Raw genomic sequence first — 20,699 nt, forward strand, 5'->3', positions numbered from 1 at the left:
AACCCAGTACAAACATGTGCTCGTTACGCTTTATTCACTAGTTGTTTTCTTTGTTATCTTGTTTACCGTTAATGTTAAGTTTCGATTAAGAAATGCTATCGATTCGCTGTTCGTATTCGTAGTAGTTTCGTTATAAATGTAGCTACACTTTAAATCTTAACCATTGCAACTGTAGTCGTATGCCAACGACACACCATATCGAAAAATGTTCTGTTAAACGATACACCAATTTCCTTTCCCCGACGCCGAATGGTGTTCAAAAAATTGAAAAACGTACACACACACACACACACACAACACATTAATCCAACGTGATACGTACTATGTCCGGCGGAAGCATGAAATTGTTCTTGCGCAGCGGTATTTCGCTGAGCTGCTGGTCAACCGGGGCCCGCGTATCGTACAGTGATGGACTCTGGAAGATGATACCGAACGTGCCGAAGATGCAGGAGATGGTAAACACCCACAGGAAGAAACGGTCCAGCACCATCGAGACGAACTTCCAGTCTTCGACGATCTGCGGAAAAGAAACGTAGAAATATGATTGCCATTAGCTACTAAGCCACTTCTGTAAAAAAAATTTATAGAATTTTTAATATTTTTGCGATCGTATTATAACATTAAAGAGGTTTCTTTGTTTATCAATGTAGAATAACTTTAATTTTCATTAAAACAATTTTTTCCACAAGTGACAGTCCATTTCACTGATAGAACATCGCGCTACCGTTGGACAGTCCTTCTCCGATGGTTTAAGTAAATTATCATTCTTCCATATCTCTCCAGGTCTCTTCATTTTTCGCCTTAACTTAATCGCATCTAACAACATTTCATTGCCTATCCAGCTTCCCGTCCGGAAAGAAAAAGTATCATATTGCACCCAAACGGTACGGTAGGAGCAGCGTAGTACGACCGCCACAGCAACAACAGGACAAAAAATAACTGCTCAATGCCACGCCAGTCCCTAAAACTCATCCCTCCCCCATGCGCACCCACCATCAACGACGGAAGCATGTGCCACACCGGCAGGAAGCATGATTGATTAATATGCATATAATTCATCCGAAAATTGAATGAATACTGACGATATTGTTTTAATTTTCATCCAGCCGAAGAGTAAGCCAGAACTGGACTCACCCTCAGTGCCATTGCCATCTCCGCCCGGGGATTGGATGAGCAAGCGTTGGACATGGACGTAGCGAGCGATGTATCAAATTTATGCTTCCATCCCAAAACTGTCGTCGTCGTCGTCGGGAATGGTGGTGGGAAAATGATATTCAATATCACTATCGCTCGCAAAGGAATGATGCTGTTGATTTCATTCAAATGGAAATATCATTTTTAAGCCGTTAGACAGTTCATTGCTGTCGATGATTAATTAGTTCCGTTTTGACACCCGTTTTTCCTTCGAGCCGGGTGCTCCCGCCGTGCCATACAATTCACAAAAAACACTTTCGACAAACACCTATTTACCAAGCCGATTCGTTTTTTCTCGATGTTGCAATTAGCGAAATACAGAAATCGATACGTATCTGCTTTCAGTCGATTTTCATCTGTTTTCAATCTCACACCAAACACGCCAACAGGGCAAACTTTACTTCAGTGTGGTAGCGAATCGGCGATGTTTACAAGCTTGTTGACAGCATTTTGCCACCATTACGATTTATTATCGTCAAACAACACCAGCCACATTATAAATTGACGCGTGGTGTAATAATCGTTTACACGATATTAAAATAAAATGATTTTAAATGCAGTTTTTTTTTACAAAAAAGCTTATCGTGATCGCATTGTTTGTTTCATTGAATACGTGTACCAAGCTGGACGAGTATAATAATCAGTATGGCGAATAGTGCAGATAGATGTGGAAATTAATTCATACGAAAACCATCTAAAAAAAAGAATTCGTTTGTGGATAAAGCACCTATACGCTGCAGCGTCTAAAGATCCAAACGCGAACACACATACACGCAAGGCAGCAAAATGCCTTCCTGTGCTGAATTTAATTTGCCTCACTTTGATTGATGACCCTAATTATCTGCCAAGCGCTTGCTGCTAAAAATATCAGTTTGATCCACAGGCAACGGTGTTGTTTGGGAGTATTTTCCACCCCAATAAATCCACCCTTAGCAGCGCACCCACAAATACACGACGTCAAAGCATAACTTCACTACATAGCTCACATATAACGCGCACGGATCGAAACGGGAAGACAAAACGGCTGGACTTCCATTTCCGGACGCCAACACATATACACACATCAACAGCGAAAACATCTTCCCACTGCCCCGCAAATGAAGGGACATCTGCTAAACAAAAACCCTAACCGAAAAAGCGTACTAGATAAAGCTGCGATCCGATATGGATGGCAGTGGAAGTGGCGTATAGCATCACACATTCAACGTTGCACTATGGGTGACGATAAAAATGACATTTAAAAATAGAACTGGGAAAATAAAATACAAAATTAAAAATTTTCTTATTTTTGTGCTTCATGACTGACTATAAAAAATAGACTACACAAAACTCTAGGAAAATTTTGCGAAACACAGTACTTAGCAAAATGCAGAAAGCAAAATATGCACATGAAGATCAATAACTATACGCAAGAAATTAATTGTATCCAACAATGAACCAGGCAAAAGGCAAAGCATATAATTCTAAGGAGCAGAATAGAAACAGCGTTGAACACAACCCATGACCTAAACCGGATGCAAATGTGGAAAAGGACAGGATAAATCAAACCGAAACCGAGATAAAAGATATCATAAAACCTCGGTTTTATGCATGTAAAAAAATTATTCTACACGTATAGTTTGTGAAGTACTGGGCGACTCCATCCATGCCTTAAATTACAATCAAAATTAATATAAATTAACCGGGATTCAAAACAAAATTGAAAAAAGATTTACAACTCTCATGTCCATAATTGAAGCATCAAAGCACTTTATAATCAAATTCAAACTCAATAGAAAATACCAAAACGCATTTTTAACGCAGCCTTGTTCGCACATCACCCCATTGTGCACTGGTTTGCTGTGGGCTTTCAGTATCCGCTTCCGGTTGCCTTTTTTATCATCAATAGCAGTGGTTATTCCTCTTTTCCGTTATTCCCTGTTTCGAAAAACGGTGACACAAAATAATCGACATATATTTTTATGCAAAATGAAACTTCAGTATGACAAGATTGACCTGCAGGCACCAACGCGTCTATCATGACTGCTCCCGAGCCATTTGCTTTTCGTCATCGTCGAACGAAATTAACGAAGCCAACGACAACCATTTCTACACATAATTAATGTACATATTTGAGGTACTATGAGTGAGCGTTTTTTTTTCTTCTTCTTCTTTCCCTCTCTTCTACGTTCAATTTCTATTCCTGAAGTAAGCAAACGAACACGATTCTTTTCATCAAGTTCCCCGAACCGGTACAATAGTTTCAGGGTGCAGTCTCTGGAACGAGGTGTGTGTGTGTGTGTGTGTGTGTGCACTAAATGTATTGGGGAGGAATAAATTGGATTGGACATTTTTCCCTTGTGACCTCACGCTACTTATTTCAGTTTCTTTCTGCTTCACTCCCATTCTATCTCCTCTCTCTCTCTCTCTCTCCATGTTTTTCTTTTTGGTCGATTTTTTTCTATACCGTAATAACCAACGAGTGACCTTTCAACAGTTCCTGCCACATCTTTAACATCAGATTCTTTGGCCTCTTTGATGGAGAAGAGAGCGTCTAGCGGAGCCGCACGTCGTTTTATGTTAATCACTTGGGATTTATTTTCAGTAAATTTAATTATCCACCCAAGAAAACGTCCGGTTACCAGCGATTTCTGGGAAGAATAAGATCATCTGTATTACTTTGTAATTGCAGCTCATTTCGTTCTGCTTCTGGATCCTTTTGCGTCGCTACCCTCGTAGATATCGCTAACGAGATTCGTCCATGTTGACGATACTCATGTACTGCCGCGCTTAAGGTCGAACCCCAGTTTTAAGCGAACCGTCAAGCGATCGTGGGACGATAAACGGCAATAATCTTTATCGTTCCGATGGACTGGAACTGGCTCGATTAAGGAAAATCGACCAGAAAATGTATTCATCATCAAAGGTAGAGTGCACACTCGAGAAAAGGATCCGCCGGGGTGGCTAAGAACACGCTCCATATAGAAGCGAGCACCGAGCTTGATGGCACACTAATGACGGCACGTAAATCACATAAAAAAAAACCGGGGAAGAGTGTTAGTAAAGTTTTACGAGAAGTTTGGTTAAGATCTTTTAGCGACAACCGGTACAAACCGTTTGCATGGTTCGTTCTCCTGGCACGGTAAACAGTGATGTACCGAACGAATTGATCCCCTGCCGAGAGTGACGTTGGATTAAACGCAATTTACATAAAAGCACACATAATGGCAATGCTTGCGCACGGGTAGGTCCGATGTGCACTAACTACGTTGGAGGATGTAATGTAGAACTTAAATAAGGTAATCATGAAGAAAATAAGCGCAAATTATAGAAGAAGGCGATTGTGCAAGAAGGGATATGTCCGTCCCCCGTCAACAATGCTCGACTGAGCGAGGACGGATATGTCCGTCCCCCGTTAAAAAAATGTTAAGATCAACTTTCCATACTAATATTAAGATTTTAATTATTCTACCCGTTCTTCATAACTAAATTTATTACTGAGGATAAAACATGTGATAGAAGATAGTTTATAATTCGCTCGTATGAATTACGTTAAATAACTGAATAACATTAAACTTCATAGAATCATGTATGTTGTACAATTCCATCAATATTACGAGCATTGATACCACGCATCGTGATCTAGTTTAGTGAACAGAAACAATATTTTTCCTACAACTTGCATTGAACTCTGTCATATTTAAATATAAATAAATATTATAAATAAAAGTTGCATTACATTCAAATAAAAATTCACTATAACATATGATTAGCACTTAAAAATCGCAAATGCATTTAAATCTTCTGATAGCTTCTAAAAAAGCTAATTAATTTTTTTTTTTTATGCCATTCAGTTTTGTTCTTAGCCACACACGGTTACAGGTGATCAAGATGCAAAAGCTCCATCTGCGGAGACCCCTGCGGAAAGAGTGGTACGGTTGCACCATATCGGCCGGACGCGCCAATGTCGAGTTGCCGGTATTACCGCACAGGAACGGACGCCAACGGTCACGGGTGGTCACGATGCAGCGATAGCGACGCTTTCCACTCGGAACGTGGCCAATATGTCCACGTCAACTTTTCTCGTTTAGAACACTATTCGATCGGAAACACCCGAGATGCCTTCCGACTCATCATGGTTGGCGTGATCTCATATGTTCCTGTGAGGACTGACAGCAACGAACTGACAGTGCAGAACTCCGTCTCTACGCTTAGTATTCAACTTCCTTTACGACAACGCTGGGAACAGAGGTGAATCGGTGAAAACTCCTCTGTTCGGCGAAACCCCCCGGTTGACGAGGCATCCCTGGTCATCGAGGACCCTGACGGCCCCCACCTAAGGGCGTACCCTTAGGTTAATCAGCCACTGCCACACGGATTTATGTTGCGTCACCACCGCAGAGCGATTTGACGAATGTTTGATTTATTCGGGTTTGCTATAGAACCGATGTAGTTGCAGTGTTAGGTTTCATAATATGCTATCATGTTTTTTTGAGCTGATGGCCAACGATGTAGCCACACACACATTGACGTACAAAGAAGTTACAGTACATTTTCATTTTACAAAGCCAACATAACGACTGCTGTGGCACAAAGCTCCTGAGAAACAGTGAATTCCCCGCGTTCATCTCACCGATATCGTGGACGACTGCATGGTTTACTGTCCTATGTCGCAGATTGAACGGTGCTGCCTTCGGTTAAAGTTGTGCTATCGAAAGAGTCCAACGTCATTTATGGATCTACGGACAGTAGAAGGCACCATTTTTGTTGCCTTTCAACAGGCAGCCACTGCAGCCGGACTATCGCAAGATGTCGAGTGGGATCATGCACCCCAGGAAGCTGCTTCATTTCAACTCATCTGTTCGCTCTCATTCTTTCGATCAGAATTAACTGTTGAGCATCTTAGATCTTTTTGTACCATCGATCAACATTTTCGCGGAACGACTCCAACAAAAACGCTTGCCACTTTTCCCCGAAATGCCTCCGATCCTAAATTATTAGCCGAGCCAAATCCAACGAAAGTTATCCGTGGAATAAGCACTTCGAAGCAAATGGACGCCTGTTTCTTCGGCAAAACTGGTCATGCGGCAACTGTTCCACTTGAAAAACGTAAGACGATCAATTCTGAATGGTACACCACAGTTTGTTTGCCAGAAATCTTCTAAGAAATTCGAAAAACGAATAACAGAAGACGAATTATTCTTCACCATTACAATGCGAGCTCTCAAACATTGGCTCATACTATCGTTTATTTGACCGGTCAAAACGTCGAACAGATGGGTCATCCGCCCTAGAGCTCTAACTTGGCACCCAATAACTTCTTTATATTCGCGCACATCAAGAAAAAAAATGCGTGATCAACGAATTTTCGACACCAGAAGATGCAGTTGAAGCGTTCAAAAATCACGTTTTGGAGGTATCTCAATCAGAGTGAAAATTTTTTTCGACAATTGGTTTAAGCACATGCAAAAGTGTATGAATCATGCTGGAGTACACTTTGAAAAAGAATAAATCACTTTTTAAAGATAAATATTTGCATTTTCATTATTAGGCCAGAAATATAAATAGCAGCCTACGTGCCACGTAGTTGGATAGCCGATTCTCACTACGGGGGAACGGTCTACATGGAATTTGAATCTCGGTCCTACCGTTTGAAAACCGGTGCCATTGTCGCCTACACCACCGGACCGCCCCGTAAATCATTTTATGTTTAACTAATCTGTGAATTGTTAAACGCAACAATGAAACCAAGAAAAGTATGTTAATGGTATCAAATATTCACTAGCCTAAATAAAAAAAATCTTTTGGAAGATTAAAAAAAAACACGATTTACTGCAGTTAAAAATACCATAAAATCATACAGCTTTGTTGAACTTCGAAAAAAAAACATTTTTTTAAATTTCACTGTCACACAATAAATGTGGGAACAACATAAAATCACTACATATCGTACATTATATATCAAGAATTGGCATATCCACCCGAATCGAACATGTTAACTCCCACAAACAATGTATATAATATGTAACACTCAGCAATACGCCCAGTCCAACATCTAGAAAATAATCAAAAACATAAAAACATGTCCAGCATGGGAACAAGTAGCGTGATTATGTATAATGTACTGCCCATCGGCTAAACCAACGCTAGAAAATGCTTCACCAAAATGTGTGTCTACCTTCTCGAATGACCCAAACGTGTTCCTTGTTGTGCTTTTTGCATTATGGAAGAACATGATGCAAATCCATTACAAAAAACCCAAACAAACACACACACTAACTGCGTTCATGGATAGGCCCAAGGATTAAGGTTGAACTCGAGTCGCCTTCAAGTGCACATACGCTCCCACAACACTTCGTGTATGCTTCACCCCAGGGCATCGACTTAGCTTTAGCTCAACCCCAGGTTAGTCCCGTGACTTACGAACTCAAATACCCCATCAACTTTAATTAGGGCTTTCCGTCCGTTTTGTCAGCGCTTTTCGAGCAAACCTCCTTCCGTGAAAAAAAACCGTTCCCAACCGTACACACCCATAGGATGGAATAGGGAGGGGGGGGGGGGGGGGAAATGGTTGCAAACGGTCTCACAATTACCATTACTGTACAGGGACGAGCGCAAAAACAATCCTGGAAGGCTTCCAAGCGAGGTGAGTAGCCTAACAAAGTAAAAGACACAAATAGATAGATGAAAAAAAAACGTTTTTATCCCACAGTTACGGGATAAAAACGGACGGACAGCACCCTTTCTTCGGCACAAAACTAGAGGGATTAAATTTTAATGATCATTACACTCATTTTGTCCCGAAAATCTGTGCCGGTCACCAACGGACAACGGACGGCGTCGTTTGCTTGCGAGAAGCAAAGGGTACACTCGCAAGAAGCGAAGCAAAAACGAACCAAACAAAACGATGCACTAAGGAAGCGAAAGAACACGCCCGGCCCCCTCCCCAAGGGGAGTCAACTTTCAACTCCCAAAGGTGTAGAAGGATTAGAAAAATTGCAAAGTTTCTGTTTTTCTCCCTCCCACTGTTTCCCGTTCCATTTTACCCATCTCAAAAACCGACCTTAACGGACCGATTATTGGATGGCCTTTACTGGAATCGAGTGAAAACATTACCTTTTTGCCCAGATTGTGCCCTAACTAGGCGCGCTGTTTTAGATGGCAATATTTATCATCAACAAAAAGCCAATACAAACAGTGCCACGAAGGTAGGCACACCCTCCGCACGGCACATAACCATCCTAGCATCCACGACCGAAAAGGAACCACCACCCATCTTATCCTCTTATCAAAGACATTCATCTACGTTTCGTTTCGTAACGCTTAATAGTGAAGCCCATAATGGGAGGCTTCACCATGTTGGATAACGCGAACCAAACAAAGTCAAACAGAAAAAAAACGCACACACACACACCGCTTCCTTCTCCGAAGGCAAGCACGACAAGACAGACGGAAACGAACGCGTAGCGAACCAAACAAAACTGAATATTTGTCAAATGGCGCCATCCTTTTTTTTCGCCCTTTGAATGCTATTTGGTTCGCACTGCTCGTGCGTGAGGGGCGACACAACCCATCAACCCGCACCAGTGCCTTGTGCCGAAGCTAGAGCTCGTTATCATTTTCATTAAGTCAATTTAACATCATCTCATTGCCGTTTAAAGTGGCCTTATTATTTATCCGAACGCTGAAGCACGAGAGCGCGCGCGCACGCCTTTGTGCTAGGTTCCGTTGTCCCGAGAAAGCTTTAACTTTGGGACTGGTTTTATGGATTTAATGCTTTTAAATCCCGGCAGGATTAGGTATGCTAAATTATTGTACCTTGGGTTGCGATATCATACTTTATGTTGACATGAAATTTGTACCAAATATGTCTATATAATGGATTTTGAGCATTTTCCTGGAAAGAAGCTCTTGAAATGAGATGATGCAAAAGAATGGCATTAAAGAAGAAATACTGAAATTTACTCTTGCCGATGAAGAACGGCCTGGCCGTTTTAAAAATATCAAAATTTACTGTACACAGAACCAGAAAAAGAATTTAAGAGATGCGCCCATAACGAATTTAATCAACGAATTTAAAACATTTTGTAGCGAAAATAGCTCCGGCAAATGTAGCTCTATACCGTTTCGGTGCTGATTTGCAACTGACTTATTTTATTCCCTACACTAATACAATTATATACTTACATGTAAGCTCTAATCTACATCATATAGTCCAATACTCAACACATTAAAAAACGTGACTTGTTATATACAGTTCAAATCGATGGGGCTCACCTTTTGCTGAAAGCTGAAAAACAAATTTAGGAGCATCACACTTTAACCATCCGGGAGGCACTGAACTAAACCTGTCCTGCACACAGGTGTGTGCATGAAGAGCGTGAACCCTTTGATCATTGAACCAATCAAACAATTAGCAACGCCACCCCCGCTTGTCAATTGTAGTCTGCAACGCGCTTACAGCTCAATGATCCGTGAAACTCATTCAAATCAAACTCAGAAACTTCTAAACCAACGCTACTGGCCGATATGCAAAAAAGGGTAAAAATCAATGCGTACAAAATGGCGAGAACGGGCGTACGGAAAAAAAAACACTCTCAACAAAAGCGACCCACAAAATCAAACGGCCAGAAAGAACAGCATCCGTTCGAATCTGAGTCTCCCGAGGAGAATTACAATGGTGTCCAAAGAGTGTCGTGTCTGCGGATGGGTTGAAAAAAAAAAGCACTCATAATAATACAAACCAAGCGCAACGCCATGGTTTGCAACTGAAAGGTTGATCCGCGTAAGATTGAAGGGACTGCTGCGGCACAGTAGCCAGCAAAAAAAAAGCTCTTCACATCCTATTCCACCCCAAAATGAACGTGTGAAGGGTTCGCTGCTGATGGCACATGAACGCAACGGCCACACGGTTCATATACGATGAGATAGTACTTTGGGATCAAATCGAGCGAAAGCAAAGCTGAAGGGAATTTTCAATGAGCTGTAATGGACTGCCCGTTGATGCCATCCTTTCACCGATTGGACCTAACACCGAGTGACCCTTCGCCGGGGACCCGATTTTGGGGGCTTTGATGTTGGAGGGGAACGCAATTTTCCTGCCCGGTTGTGCACCCTTTTTTTTCGGTTCATCTCGTCAATTCACACCCGCTGCAGCACTAACCGCTCATCACACCATCCGGTTTGCTTAAGCTTTCGCTGATCGTCCCTTCCGGTTGTGCTGAGCACTTTGTACGCTCACTCACTCTCACACACACACACATACAAACTCAATAAGGGATCGAGCCTTTTGCGAGCCACAAAAACGATCGGAGCACTGTTTCGCGCTCTCGGCAGAGCTCGGGGGGGGGGGGGGGGGGGGGGGGTGGCTGCGATAACCAGCAGCCCGAGCAGCCTTCTCACCATTCGTTATTTATCATTTTAACTGCTCTTCTTCACGTCGGTGCGATGCTTTTGCACCGGCCAATCTCTTTCCCGGTGGTTTTCCGCCTCGCCTTCAAGCATGCGGTTAGCGCGGACACGCCGTACGGCTGTACGCGGGTTTTCCGACCGCAGCCGCAACACATTTTTCAACGTCCCGTTTACGAACGGTGGGCCGCGTGAAATATCGACGTCGATCAGCCGGGCGCTGATAGGGCACACCGGGGCACATGTTTTCCTACGCTGCTCCGCACGAGGAGGCCATTTATACTTCACATTCACCTACGAACTCACGCGCCCCCACCTTCCTGTACGGAAGCATAGCTATTCGTTCTTTGCGCACGATTTCATTTTCGCGAACACGTCGTTGTTGTGTGTTTGTTGTAGATTTTTTTTTCACCCCATCTTTTGTCCGTCATGCACCAGCACCACGAGCGTTTTGCTGCCGGAACCGACACCGTGAAATGGCCACTTTTATCGTTGTAAGTAATGCTGAACAAATAGTGAAGGACCAGCTGGAATGGTTGAGCTGCAAAAGAGCACAACGTGTTTCGCGGTTGGATTGTTCCCCATTGCCACCAACATACCTGAGCACGGTCCGACCGCAACGGTGTTGATAAGCGAAGATAAAATTAACAGCATCAATTTTTGTCAGCATAAATATTATTATTGCATTTAAGGGTGGTGGGTGTTGGTGCCTAGTATATGTGTGTGTGTGTGTATACGTTCTATTGTGTGAGTACAAATATGAGCCGGAAATTGCATTAAAATATACGGCGTGCTTTCCATTTTGGTACCAAATCGTACCAATCTTGTAGTTAAGGAATTGCTATCCTATCAATTTATCATAAGCGGATGAGCGGATGGCGAATGAAAAGAAGGAAACTATAAGTACGGTGAAAGTTGCTTTAAAATTATTTTATTTGATCTACAATGTATTCCCTGTATTGCTGAAGCGACCGTTATCAGGCAATTGTTGATTTATTGTTTTGTAAGAAATTTTTCCTTTCCTCTTAGACGGCATCAGGCTTCGTATCATTGAAATATCTCCCCAGAATGTGTCATTTAATATTAATACTACTTTAACTTCTTTAGCGTTGGTTGAACTTCTTTAGCAATGGGTTTTTGTAAGGCAAAGATATGAAACACAAAATAAAGCTTCCATCGATTCTTAGTCAATGGCGGATTTAGCCCCTCGGAGGTTCTAAGCGGAGTGGAAGTTATGTCCAGAGGATCAAATCTTTTGATCCTTTGAACCTAGATGAAATGGATATTTGACCATATAAATCAAAAGTGCATTAGGAGGGTCCTTAGGAGTGGTCTTGTGAACGGCGGATGTGGGAGGTGTCTTAAGTCTTTATGCTTTTCCTATAAAACGGCCCCTCCTCACACGGGGTCGGTTCAGCTCTGAACCTCCATGTTCTTACTACTTCTTTACCAGGCGTTACAAGCACGCTTCGCACAAATTGACCGTCATCTAGCAATGCGGCCTATTTAGCGGACTATAAACGCCATCACACAGTTTTAGTCTACCACACCTGCTTTGTTCATGTAAATAACGTTCAAATCTCGGTTCTAGTCCCTTCCGGACCGTCCCCCGCTTAGTGAGGACTGACGATCCAACTACGTCGTATCGGCAGTCTAGTAAGCCATTCGATGCCCGGTGTGACCTTAGAGGTCGTTAAGGCAGGAAGAAGAAGACTTTGCGTGCTGGATCGTCCGACTTCAATTTCATGACATTGTAGCACATATTCCACATATTATTTTAGCACATATTATTTATTCAAGACATCATGGGAAATTCAACAAAACCAACCAAACAAATTCAGTTCCCACAAGCTTTGCTAATAATTATGCGCAATGTCAACAGAGTCAAGTATGTAACCTTTTTTTTTTTTAATTTCTTTTATAGAAGTTTTGTGCCGTTTTGGCTACATTCACCTCTCTACGTTTGTTTACATTTTCGGTTTTAGTGCTGTATTTTTAAAAGCTAAGTTAGTTTTTTCTCTCTATGTTTTGTTAAAGTTTTGTAACACGTTATAGTGTTTTTTGTTTAGATTTTTTTTGAACAAATATGTTTGCTGTAAAAAACTTAATAGTTTTTGTTCTGTTTTTTTTTTGTCGTTTGCAAGTATGTCGTCGATGTTTACATCAAGTTAGTGTTTTGATCTTTCATTGTTGTGCCCCAAACGATCGACCAGTATGTGTCGGATAGATAGTTCACATCCACCAAATTTGCAATTTGACGGATCTTCCTTGGCAGGATGTAGCTGTGTGTAAGGTTCATCAAAAACTTTGATCGTGCAGTTTGGCTTGGGATCCAACATAACGTGATGGAAGGTGTTAAAGGAAGGTCATCGAGAATTAGAATATATGGGTCTTTTGATTTTCCGTGTTTAGAAGGTCAAGTAATGAAAAGAATGCACATAATGGTCCAGACTGAAATATCAAACCAAACATTGACCATCGCCTATAACCATTCAAAACTAAGTAAAGCGGTTGATCAAAATACAAGAGCAATTTTCCACACTTCGGAATCAATCAGAATTTGGACAGATAAAAATATACACACTCATTAACCTATGGAGTGTTAGTTGATGGAACTTTCCATCCAAATTAGTGTCGTGATTTGTCCCCAAGATTTTCATTTAAAATAATGAACCTTCTAGCAGTCAGTCACAAAAAGACTGTCAGTCATGGACAGGCAGTCCGGAAAAGGCAGTAGCGGGCTAGAAGTCGTTATTATGAATAAACATACGCAGTTGAACAATCGTAGCTCATCCCAAAGTGTTATGCGTTTATTTCATAAGGAAGAGTGTGTGGTAAATATCACAGTGCCAATGGTAACAATTTACACGGCACCGGACCCTCGTACCATTATACGGCTTCGTCTGTTAAGAGGGCTTAACGGAGGCTTCGTTAGTTAAGAGGGTTTCATCAGTTTTGAACAAAATTTATCTCTCATAAACGCATACAGATTCTATGCTGTCCCAGCTTCGTGCGTCACAATAGGTAGTTTGAGTGGTGAAAATTGTTAAGGTTGAAATATTGACTGGCTAGGTTATTGGCGATCTTCACTTTTGATCGCAGATAGGAGAAAATTTGAGCGATTTCAACGACGCGATCACCTTTATAATTTTGCCTCGTTAATTTCCGATTCGAGGTTTAATAGTGTTCGCTCGATCCGTTAGATCATTTCTCCTACATAGGAGATCCCGATACCAATGGTCCCCAAATTTTCCACCACTGGTACCAGATTGAAAACAAGACAGACTGTCCTTCTCTAGCAGGCCTCTTGTGAGTAACCTCATCGTTCATCGCACTCTTGAATCTTCGGAATAATTCATGCGGATGGAACATTTCGCAACATGCTATTGTAAGCAATAAGGCCACATCGTTCTTGATGAATAAAAAAGCACTAAATATCATACAAAAATTGTGTTTTTGCAAAACGCTTCGTAAGCGTGTAAGCGTTACGATACTTAGACGTTGATCGCACGAATTTTCGCTCGGACAATAAGCATGCCATAAGGGTGTGGCTTAAGAACATACGATTAGTAAGAAGGAAGTAATAAGGGAAAAAAGGTCTGTCGAAACAAAAAAGGACCCAAGACCACAACGTAGGAAGCAGTAGAAAATTGTAATAATAAAAAAGCAGTAATTACTCAGAAGGTTTTGCCTCGTGGAAAAGTAGTTTTGCGATTAGCGTAAAACAAACAGAAAAACTATCTTTCAAGTTTTACCGAGCGTTCCCGGGATAAGGCAAAAAATAAGGAGGAAATATCTTACTAATAATGTTCATTGTTTCAGCCGTCACAAATGGTGTTAACAATACGGCGGAGAGTCGTCACACTCAAATATAAATAAATAAACCTTTCTTTACTTAAGTAAGTGACCTTTAAGTACTACTTTAAGTAAGTGATCAGTTCAAAGAAGATCTTTCTGTTAAAAAACACACCATGACTTATAAAGCCACTACATAAAATGCTTTAAATAAGCAATATAAGTACAAAGACATTTCTACGACTACATTTACAATTCGCTTAACCCACACACTCGTTGCCAGCTGTACAATCTCTTCAATATTCGCATTAAACCACCAACCAAATTCAATCTCATTCAACCTCGAAGTTAAGCCCAACCAAGCCGGGAAACACACACAGCAAACGCCATTGACGTATAAATCCTTTCCGAACCAATTCACCCATCAAAACCACTAACGGAAAGCGGTACAGTTAAGCTAACTGTACCACTCTAAACACTCGCCATAACCCATAAACACCAGACCCCAGCTTCTCGGTTCTCATCATCCACACAGCCGGCGCGGAGTTGTACCGCGATCGCTTTACGATGCCATTCGCATTAACTTAAACACCTTCAAATAACGATTTCCGTTCGACAAATTGATGGAAACAAAACGGCCGCGGCAGTACAGCGTTGGAGCGTAGGCGAAACGGAACGGACAGAGAGGGTCAGAAGAGGGGTACGAGCTAATTTCAATTTCGCCAACCAATGGCGATTGGGCACGGCACGGCAGCAAAACCCGATTCGCTTGTGCCTTAAAGAAACGGTGGCTCGTTAGCGGCTAAAGGAGCAAATATTTTCCTCCAGCCACCTTAATTATGCTACATCGCTCTAGCCACCCGTGGCTTAAGCGACCAATGTCTTTAATCGATGCAAAACCAAAGTGGCCAATTCTACTTTCAAAAACCTGCTGCTGAAGAGCTCTGTTCACACGCACACTCCCCCAAAAAATGGATCTGAAGCTACCCCTACAGCAGCAGAGCAGTCCGGGCGGAAATTTCCCGAGCGGAAAAGGGTGCGGCTTTAAAAATGGAAATCCAATGTAATGCGTCAGGCTTTCGGCTTCACAAATGCTTGCTGCCTTTTTATCCGTATGCTTTTCGGTAGGTTTCTTTCCTTATTTTTTCTACTTTTTGCCATACCCTTTCACAAATTCCATTTTTCCACCGCGCTTGTAGCTGCCCTTATATCTTTTAAAAACTCATCTCGCAGCAATCTTTTTAGCTTTTCCCAGAACCAACCGTACCACCCCACCCTAGAACCTGTGGGATGCTGCCGAAATGGATGTTCTTTACGATTACGGTAATGGCCGCGGAGTGTGGATCCGGAACGTTTTTCGCATGAACAACCAACTCAACGCCTTTTCGCATCGATTACGCACCACAGCCGCCAACCGGCCAACCAACCTGAAAGGTACAAATTTGCCAACGAATGGAAAATTTCACATCGGTCGAGGTCGAGCGAGTTGCACAGCCGTCGCAGCCATCGATAATTCACTCCTAAACCAGGGAGGGGTTTTTTTAAATCTCGCCCTAGTGCTGCGTAAGCGATCGATTTCATGCATGCGGCCGCACTGAATTCTTATTATCCTTTCCCGGTAAAGCCAGCTCTTGGTAGCGTCATCGCATGCATAATCGGGATTTCGGGAATAGGAGGCTGGCGTATTTCTTTGTTAGCTCAACTAATATATTTTCTGCATTTGCTGACGCGACTTTTGGCTTGTGGACAGTTAAAGCTTGGAAAAATCCATGAGAAACAGGTCAATTATTGCAGCAGTATTTTGCATTACGTTTTCTTTTGTGATAGAATCACCTTAACTTTGCTTCAAGTCTCACTAGACTAGATATCCAATTAAACCAGGATTTTTTATCTCTGGAAACGTAGGAAATGTACGAACACAATGCTTTACCACCTACAAGCGAAATCATTTGCCCTTCAAGTTGGCCCCTCTCAATGAAGCAGTCACAGAACGCGTTCTGGACTAGCTACATCTACGCCCATCACGTTCGGGACGGAGCGAGTAAATCAAATCAAAATACTCCTCTGTGCCGCATCGGTGGAAAATCACACACGCTCGCACCGATTCTACTGCCACCAAACAATCAACCGGCTGTTTCTCCGTGTAAGTGTGCGCGAAGAAAAGAACCGAGAAGGCGGCCTGTTTTCCCCAAAACATACCATCCGTTGATCAACAGCGACCCGGGCCATTCCCTCCCACCCGGTCATTCTCGGTTCACCGATCGCCGCAATGTTGGCAATCGAGGCTGCAGAAACAAAATAACTGAGCAAACAAATAAACAGCTCCCAGCATCAGCAGCTACAACTATTTACCCCCACACTGTGCATCGCCCCGCACCGTTTGCCTTGCCATTTGTGTTTTCCAAACAGTATCTTGTGTCGCTTTTTAACGGTGAACTGACTGGCTCCCCGGCAAGCGCTGAAGCGGGCTGCTGGTGGAGCAACAGCACGCGAAACCAGCTCATGTTGGCAGCTCGAAGCAAGAAAACATCAAAGGAATTTCTCGCATTTTTGCTGCATCACATTCACACGTGTCCCTTTCCATTTATCCTGAGCGGGAAGGAAAAGCTAAACGACACAAGCTTGATGCTTGGGAGTGAAAAAGAGAGAGAGAGAGAGAGAGAGAGAGAGCGAGAGAGACACGAAGAGTAGAAGTTGGTGGGTAAGAGATCCACAAGGACACACCCACGACGACGATGGCTGGGCTGGGAACATGCACAAGAAATCGACGTCATCAGACCAGCACTCCTTCGGGCACGAACATGAAACATACAGATTTTGGTTTTGGCATTGCTGGCCTCCCTTTCCACACCTATCCGCTAACGTGGCACAGCTCTAGTGTTCTGTTTTTCAGTTTTCCCTCGGAAACCATAAAACCGACCGAACGGCATGCTCCAAAGTAACTCGATGTGCACACGTCCAACTGTTCCTGCTTCAATGCTCAATGCCTGTCGCTGGCTGTGTTTATGCTGCTTATGCCGACTTGGCTACACATGTACAACCCACCGACCCACACACTGTACAGTTCACCGGGCCAAAAAAGCACACGCTTTTCCCATCAACGATGGTCGCCTTCAACGCTCGATTACATCATTTTCTTATAATGTTATTTTAAACTCTTCCTCTTCAACCGCTCGTCATCACGCTGAAAGTGAGTTGATGGGAAGGAGGAGAGAGAAGACATGCCTTGGGGCCCATATTTGTAACCCCCAGTTTGGCAATGTGGGACCGGAAATAAAAGGGTATAGACACGAAAGCTGCTGCCGGAAAAATGAAGATAATTTAAGTGTTTGTAAATTTTGCTGATTTTCACTAAAATAACCCTTTAGCAATCAATAAATTGTTTCCCAAACTGGAATATAATATTTTTATACAATATTTTTATAGCAAACACAAAAATCTGAAACATTGCACCTTCGATGGAGACGCCCAGTCTTTTGTAGCTTTCAGCCAGTCACACAAAAGCCACCCAACATCTGGAGAGCTAATTTGAGTGCAGTGTGCACTCGATCGTGTACCGGCCTGCAACCATTGCACTACATTTCAATAGCTCTATGGCAACAACAACAACAACAGTACTGACCCAGTGCTATTGAAAAACAAAACAATACACAATCACCCTGATGTTGTCAAACTTTTTCGGATGCTGTCGGACAACGTCAACAAAGAGCGTTACCTCGCAACCTAGCACAAGCAAACCGTGCCGGTGCATGTTGCACATGTTTGATCTTCACTACAGGCTAGTGGTTGCGCGTACTGCATATGTCGAAGCTGAAGTTCGTTAGCCGAGACGAGTGCTGCAACACAGGAAACAACAACGCACGTTTGGTGATTGTGAATTAGAGTACTAGTACGGGCCCATATCATCCACTGGGTCATCATCCTGGGTCGGCTGATGGGTGAAAAGCTGCCACCTTCCAACCAGCATGCCTCGGACGAACTTTTGCCCATCTGTGACAAAGGCGGTGCTTTGTATTGTTCGGTTAGAGTGCTGCTTGCGTGAATTACAAAATAAGGGCAAACTTTCCCTTGTGTGGGCCGTAGGACAGATGTGAAGTATGAGCGTTGAGAATCACTTTTATTATAGCGTACACAATAGCTCCTAACATTGATCAAAAGTATTCTAAATTGCTGTTGGATAGCAAATGAAATTTTTGCATCCATCGTTAGCAGGAAATATGTATCATCTTATGAAATATAAGAGAGTTAAGACCCTAGCTACTACGCCCAATAAAACATAACAATCATTTAAAAAACGCTTAAAACATTGTGTTCAAAAACGTGCTTTATACAACCAACAAGCATCCATTTTCCAGAGTTTAGTTAAACAAGATAGTCTAAAGTGATTAAGATTCTTACAACACCAGCAGCAAAATATCTGCTTACCTTTTCTATTATATCTTTAAGCCACAGCATAGGTTCGTCTTTCTTGGAAACGTTGTTGCACAAAATGTAATTTCTATTTCCTCCCGTAGCACACGATACAAATATCCCATGCCTTGCGCTCATGCTTTAAGCCGACAACACACAGGCTACAATCCTTTGCCAGCACTGCAGATACTTCCTTACCGTTGCACCAGCATCGGCATTTATGCAGACGATGCGAAAGAACTGCATAAAAGGTGAAAGCGAACTTTGTTTATGACACCGTAGAGTAAGTGGCTTCGGTTCATCTGCTTCCTTCCGTACCGATCCATACACCCCGTGCACGGTAAGCAACACATCGAAGACAGTGTTTGCCTTTGATCGGATGCACACACACAACAACCCAACAGAGAGCAAGCCGTCAAACGCATAGCAGGGCCACGTTCGGAACGGTTGACGGTGGCGTGTTTATCGTCACCGTCAAAGTGAGTGCCTTTCCGATGGGCTTCCGTCGACAACGGTGTGGAAATCGTGTTATACTAAGCCAATTAATCTATTGGACCTGTAATCAGCATAATAGATTACGTTCGATCGACCACTGAACGGGTATTAATTAGTATGCTGCCGAGCGGCGCGGCCTGGGCTGTTGATGTGCCGGTTGTTCCATTTAGCATGACACTGATCGTTGCATTATGATGTAATTAAAACAACGCACCATAATTGCACATTGCACTACAGTGATCACCACCAGCGTGTACAACTTGTGGTGAAATGACTTTCTCGTGTTACAATACACTCCCAAGCCTCATGCCAATGTATTCTTTGCTTAAGTATCGAACCACATTCGATACTGTTGCACTAATCAGATGCTTGTATCACATTTGAAATGTAAATCAAAACCATACATTTTTATTGTGATGAGATAAGGATTTCCGATATTCTTTTGTTCTCAGCTGAAAAGTGATACATCTTCGACGCAAGTAATCGCTTGTAATGTAGATGGATTAGCATAAGCTAATTGTTGGTTGTTTGCCGCAACCGGTGTAAAATGTGGCCTCCTTAATTACCATAACCATAAATCTGTTCCCTCCCAATTGCATCATAAATAACCACACGGTTTGTGTCGGTGTGTGAGTGTATAGTTTTTTTCCTACAATTTTCAACCCCCGAAAGCAAATCTCAGGTAATCTCTACCGTGTAATTATATTTACACTTTTGATTGGCACCCCCAAACTCACCCACCGAATAGTAAAGAATTGGTGTGCCACAGCCCACAATGCAGCCACCGGCACTTATCGAACCGATTATTACGGTACGGTTGTTAAAACACCAGGCCACGGTGTCACCAACCAGCACGCCAAAGCAATAAACGATGTCTAGTTACACTCACCTCATTATCCTTATCAGCATCCTTAATGTGTTGGGCAATAAATCTTACCGCCTGTATTGCGGACAGCACCTCCGGTGATAATTGCTTCGGGATGACATTTTCTGCCTCGACTGTTCCGCCGCCCAAGAAACGATCCTCCAAGGCAAAGGGTCCCCGAAAAACCAGGAAACACACGAGAGCGAGCCGATCATGGTGCGGTTGCATGAGAGATTTTCGGTGTCCCAAAAATAAGGGCGAATAATTCGTTTGATAAGTTCCGGTCCCAGTTTCAGGGTGTGCGTGTGGATTGCAATGGAAGGAGGAGCAGAAAAACAATTTTAGAAATCATCCTTACCGAAGCGACCGTATGACAAGCGAACCGTACTGTCCGTACGAGCTCGTGTGTACATGCACAAAGAGAAGCGCGCCACAAAACAGGCTCATAAAATAAATCAAAATTTAATTATAAATTATCACCGAGCCCAACGCCACGAACGGGCGAGACCTGCTTGGAGGCCGGCTTGAAGCCCTTGCTTGCGCACTGAGCTCT

The 20,699-nt window shown here is 42.7% G+C and overlaps 1 protein-coding gene across 1 annotated transcript in view; it reads right to left on the reverse strand.

The window, feature by feature from the left end:
* Positions 1-301: 301 nt before the first annotated feature.
* The window catches only part of LOC126557703 (acetylcholine receptor subunit beta-like 2), a 28,954-nt gene continuing 8,556 nt past the window's right edge, over positions 302-20,699 (reverse strand). The window contains exons 8-9 of the mRNA XM_050213568.1: positions 20,171-20,280; positions 302-517 (exon numbers count right to left, since the gene is read on the reverse strand). Of these exons, the coding sequence (XP_050069525.1) occupies positions 302-517; positions 20,171-20,280 (326 nt within the window). The remainder of the gene's footprint in view (positions 518-20,170; positions 20,281-20,699) is intronic.

The sequence above is a fragment of the Anopheles maculipalpis genome, chromosome 2RL (genome assembly GCF_943734695.1).
Source record: "Anopheles maculipalpis chromosome 2RL, idAnoMacuDA_375_x, whole genome shotgun sequence".
Taxonomy (NCBI): domain Eukaryota; kingdom Metazoa; phylum Arthropoda; class Insecta; order Diptera; family Culicidae; genus Anopheles; species Anopheles maculipalpis.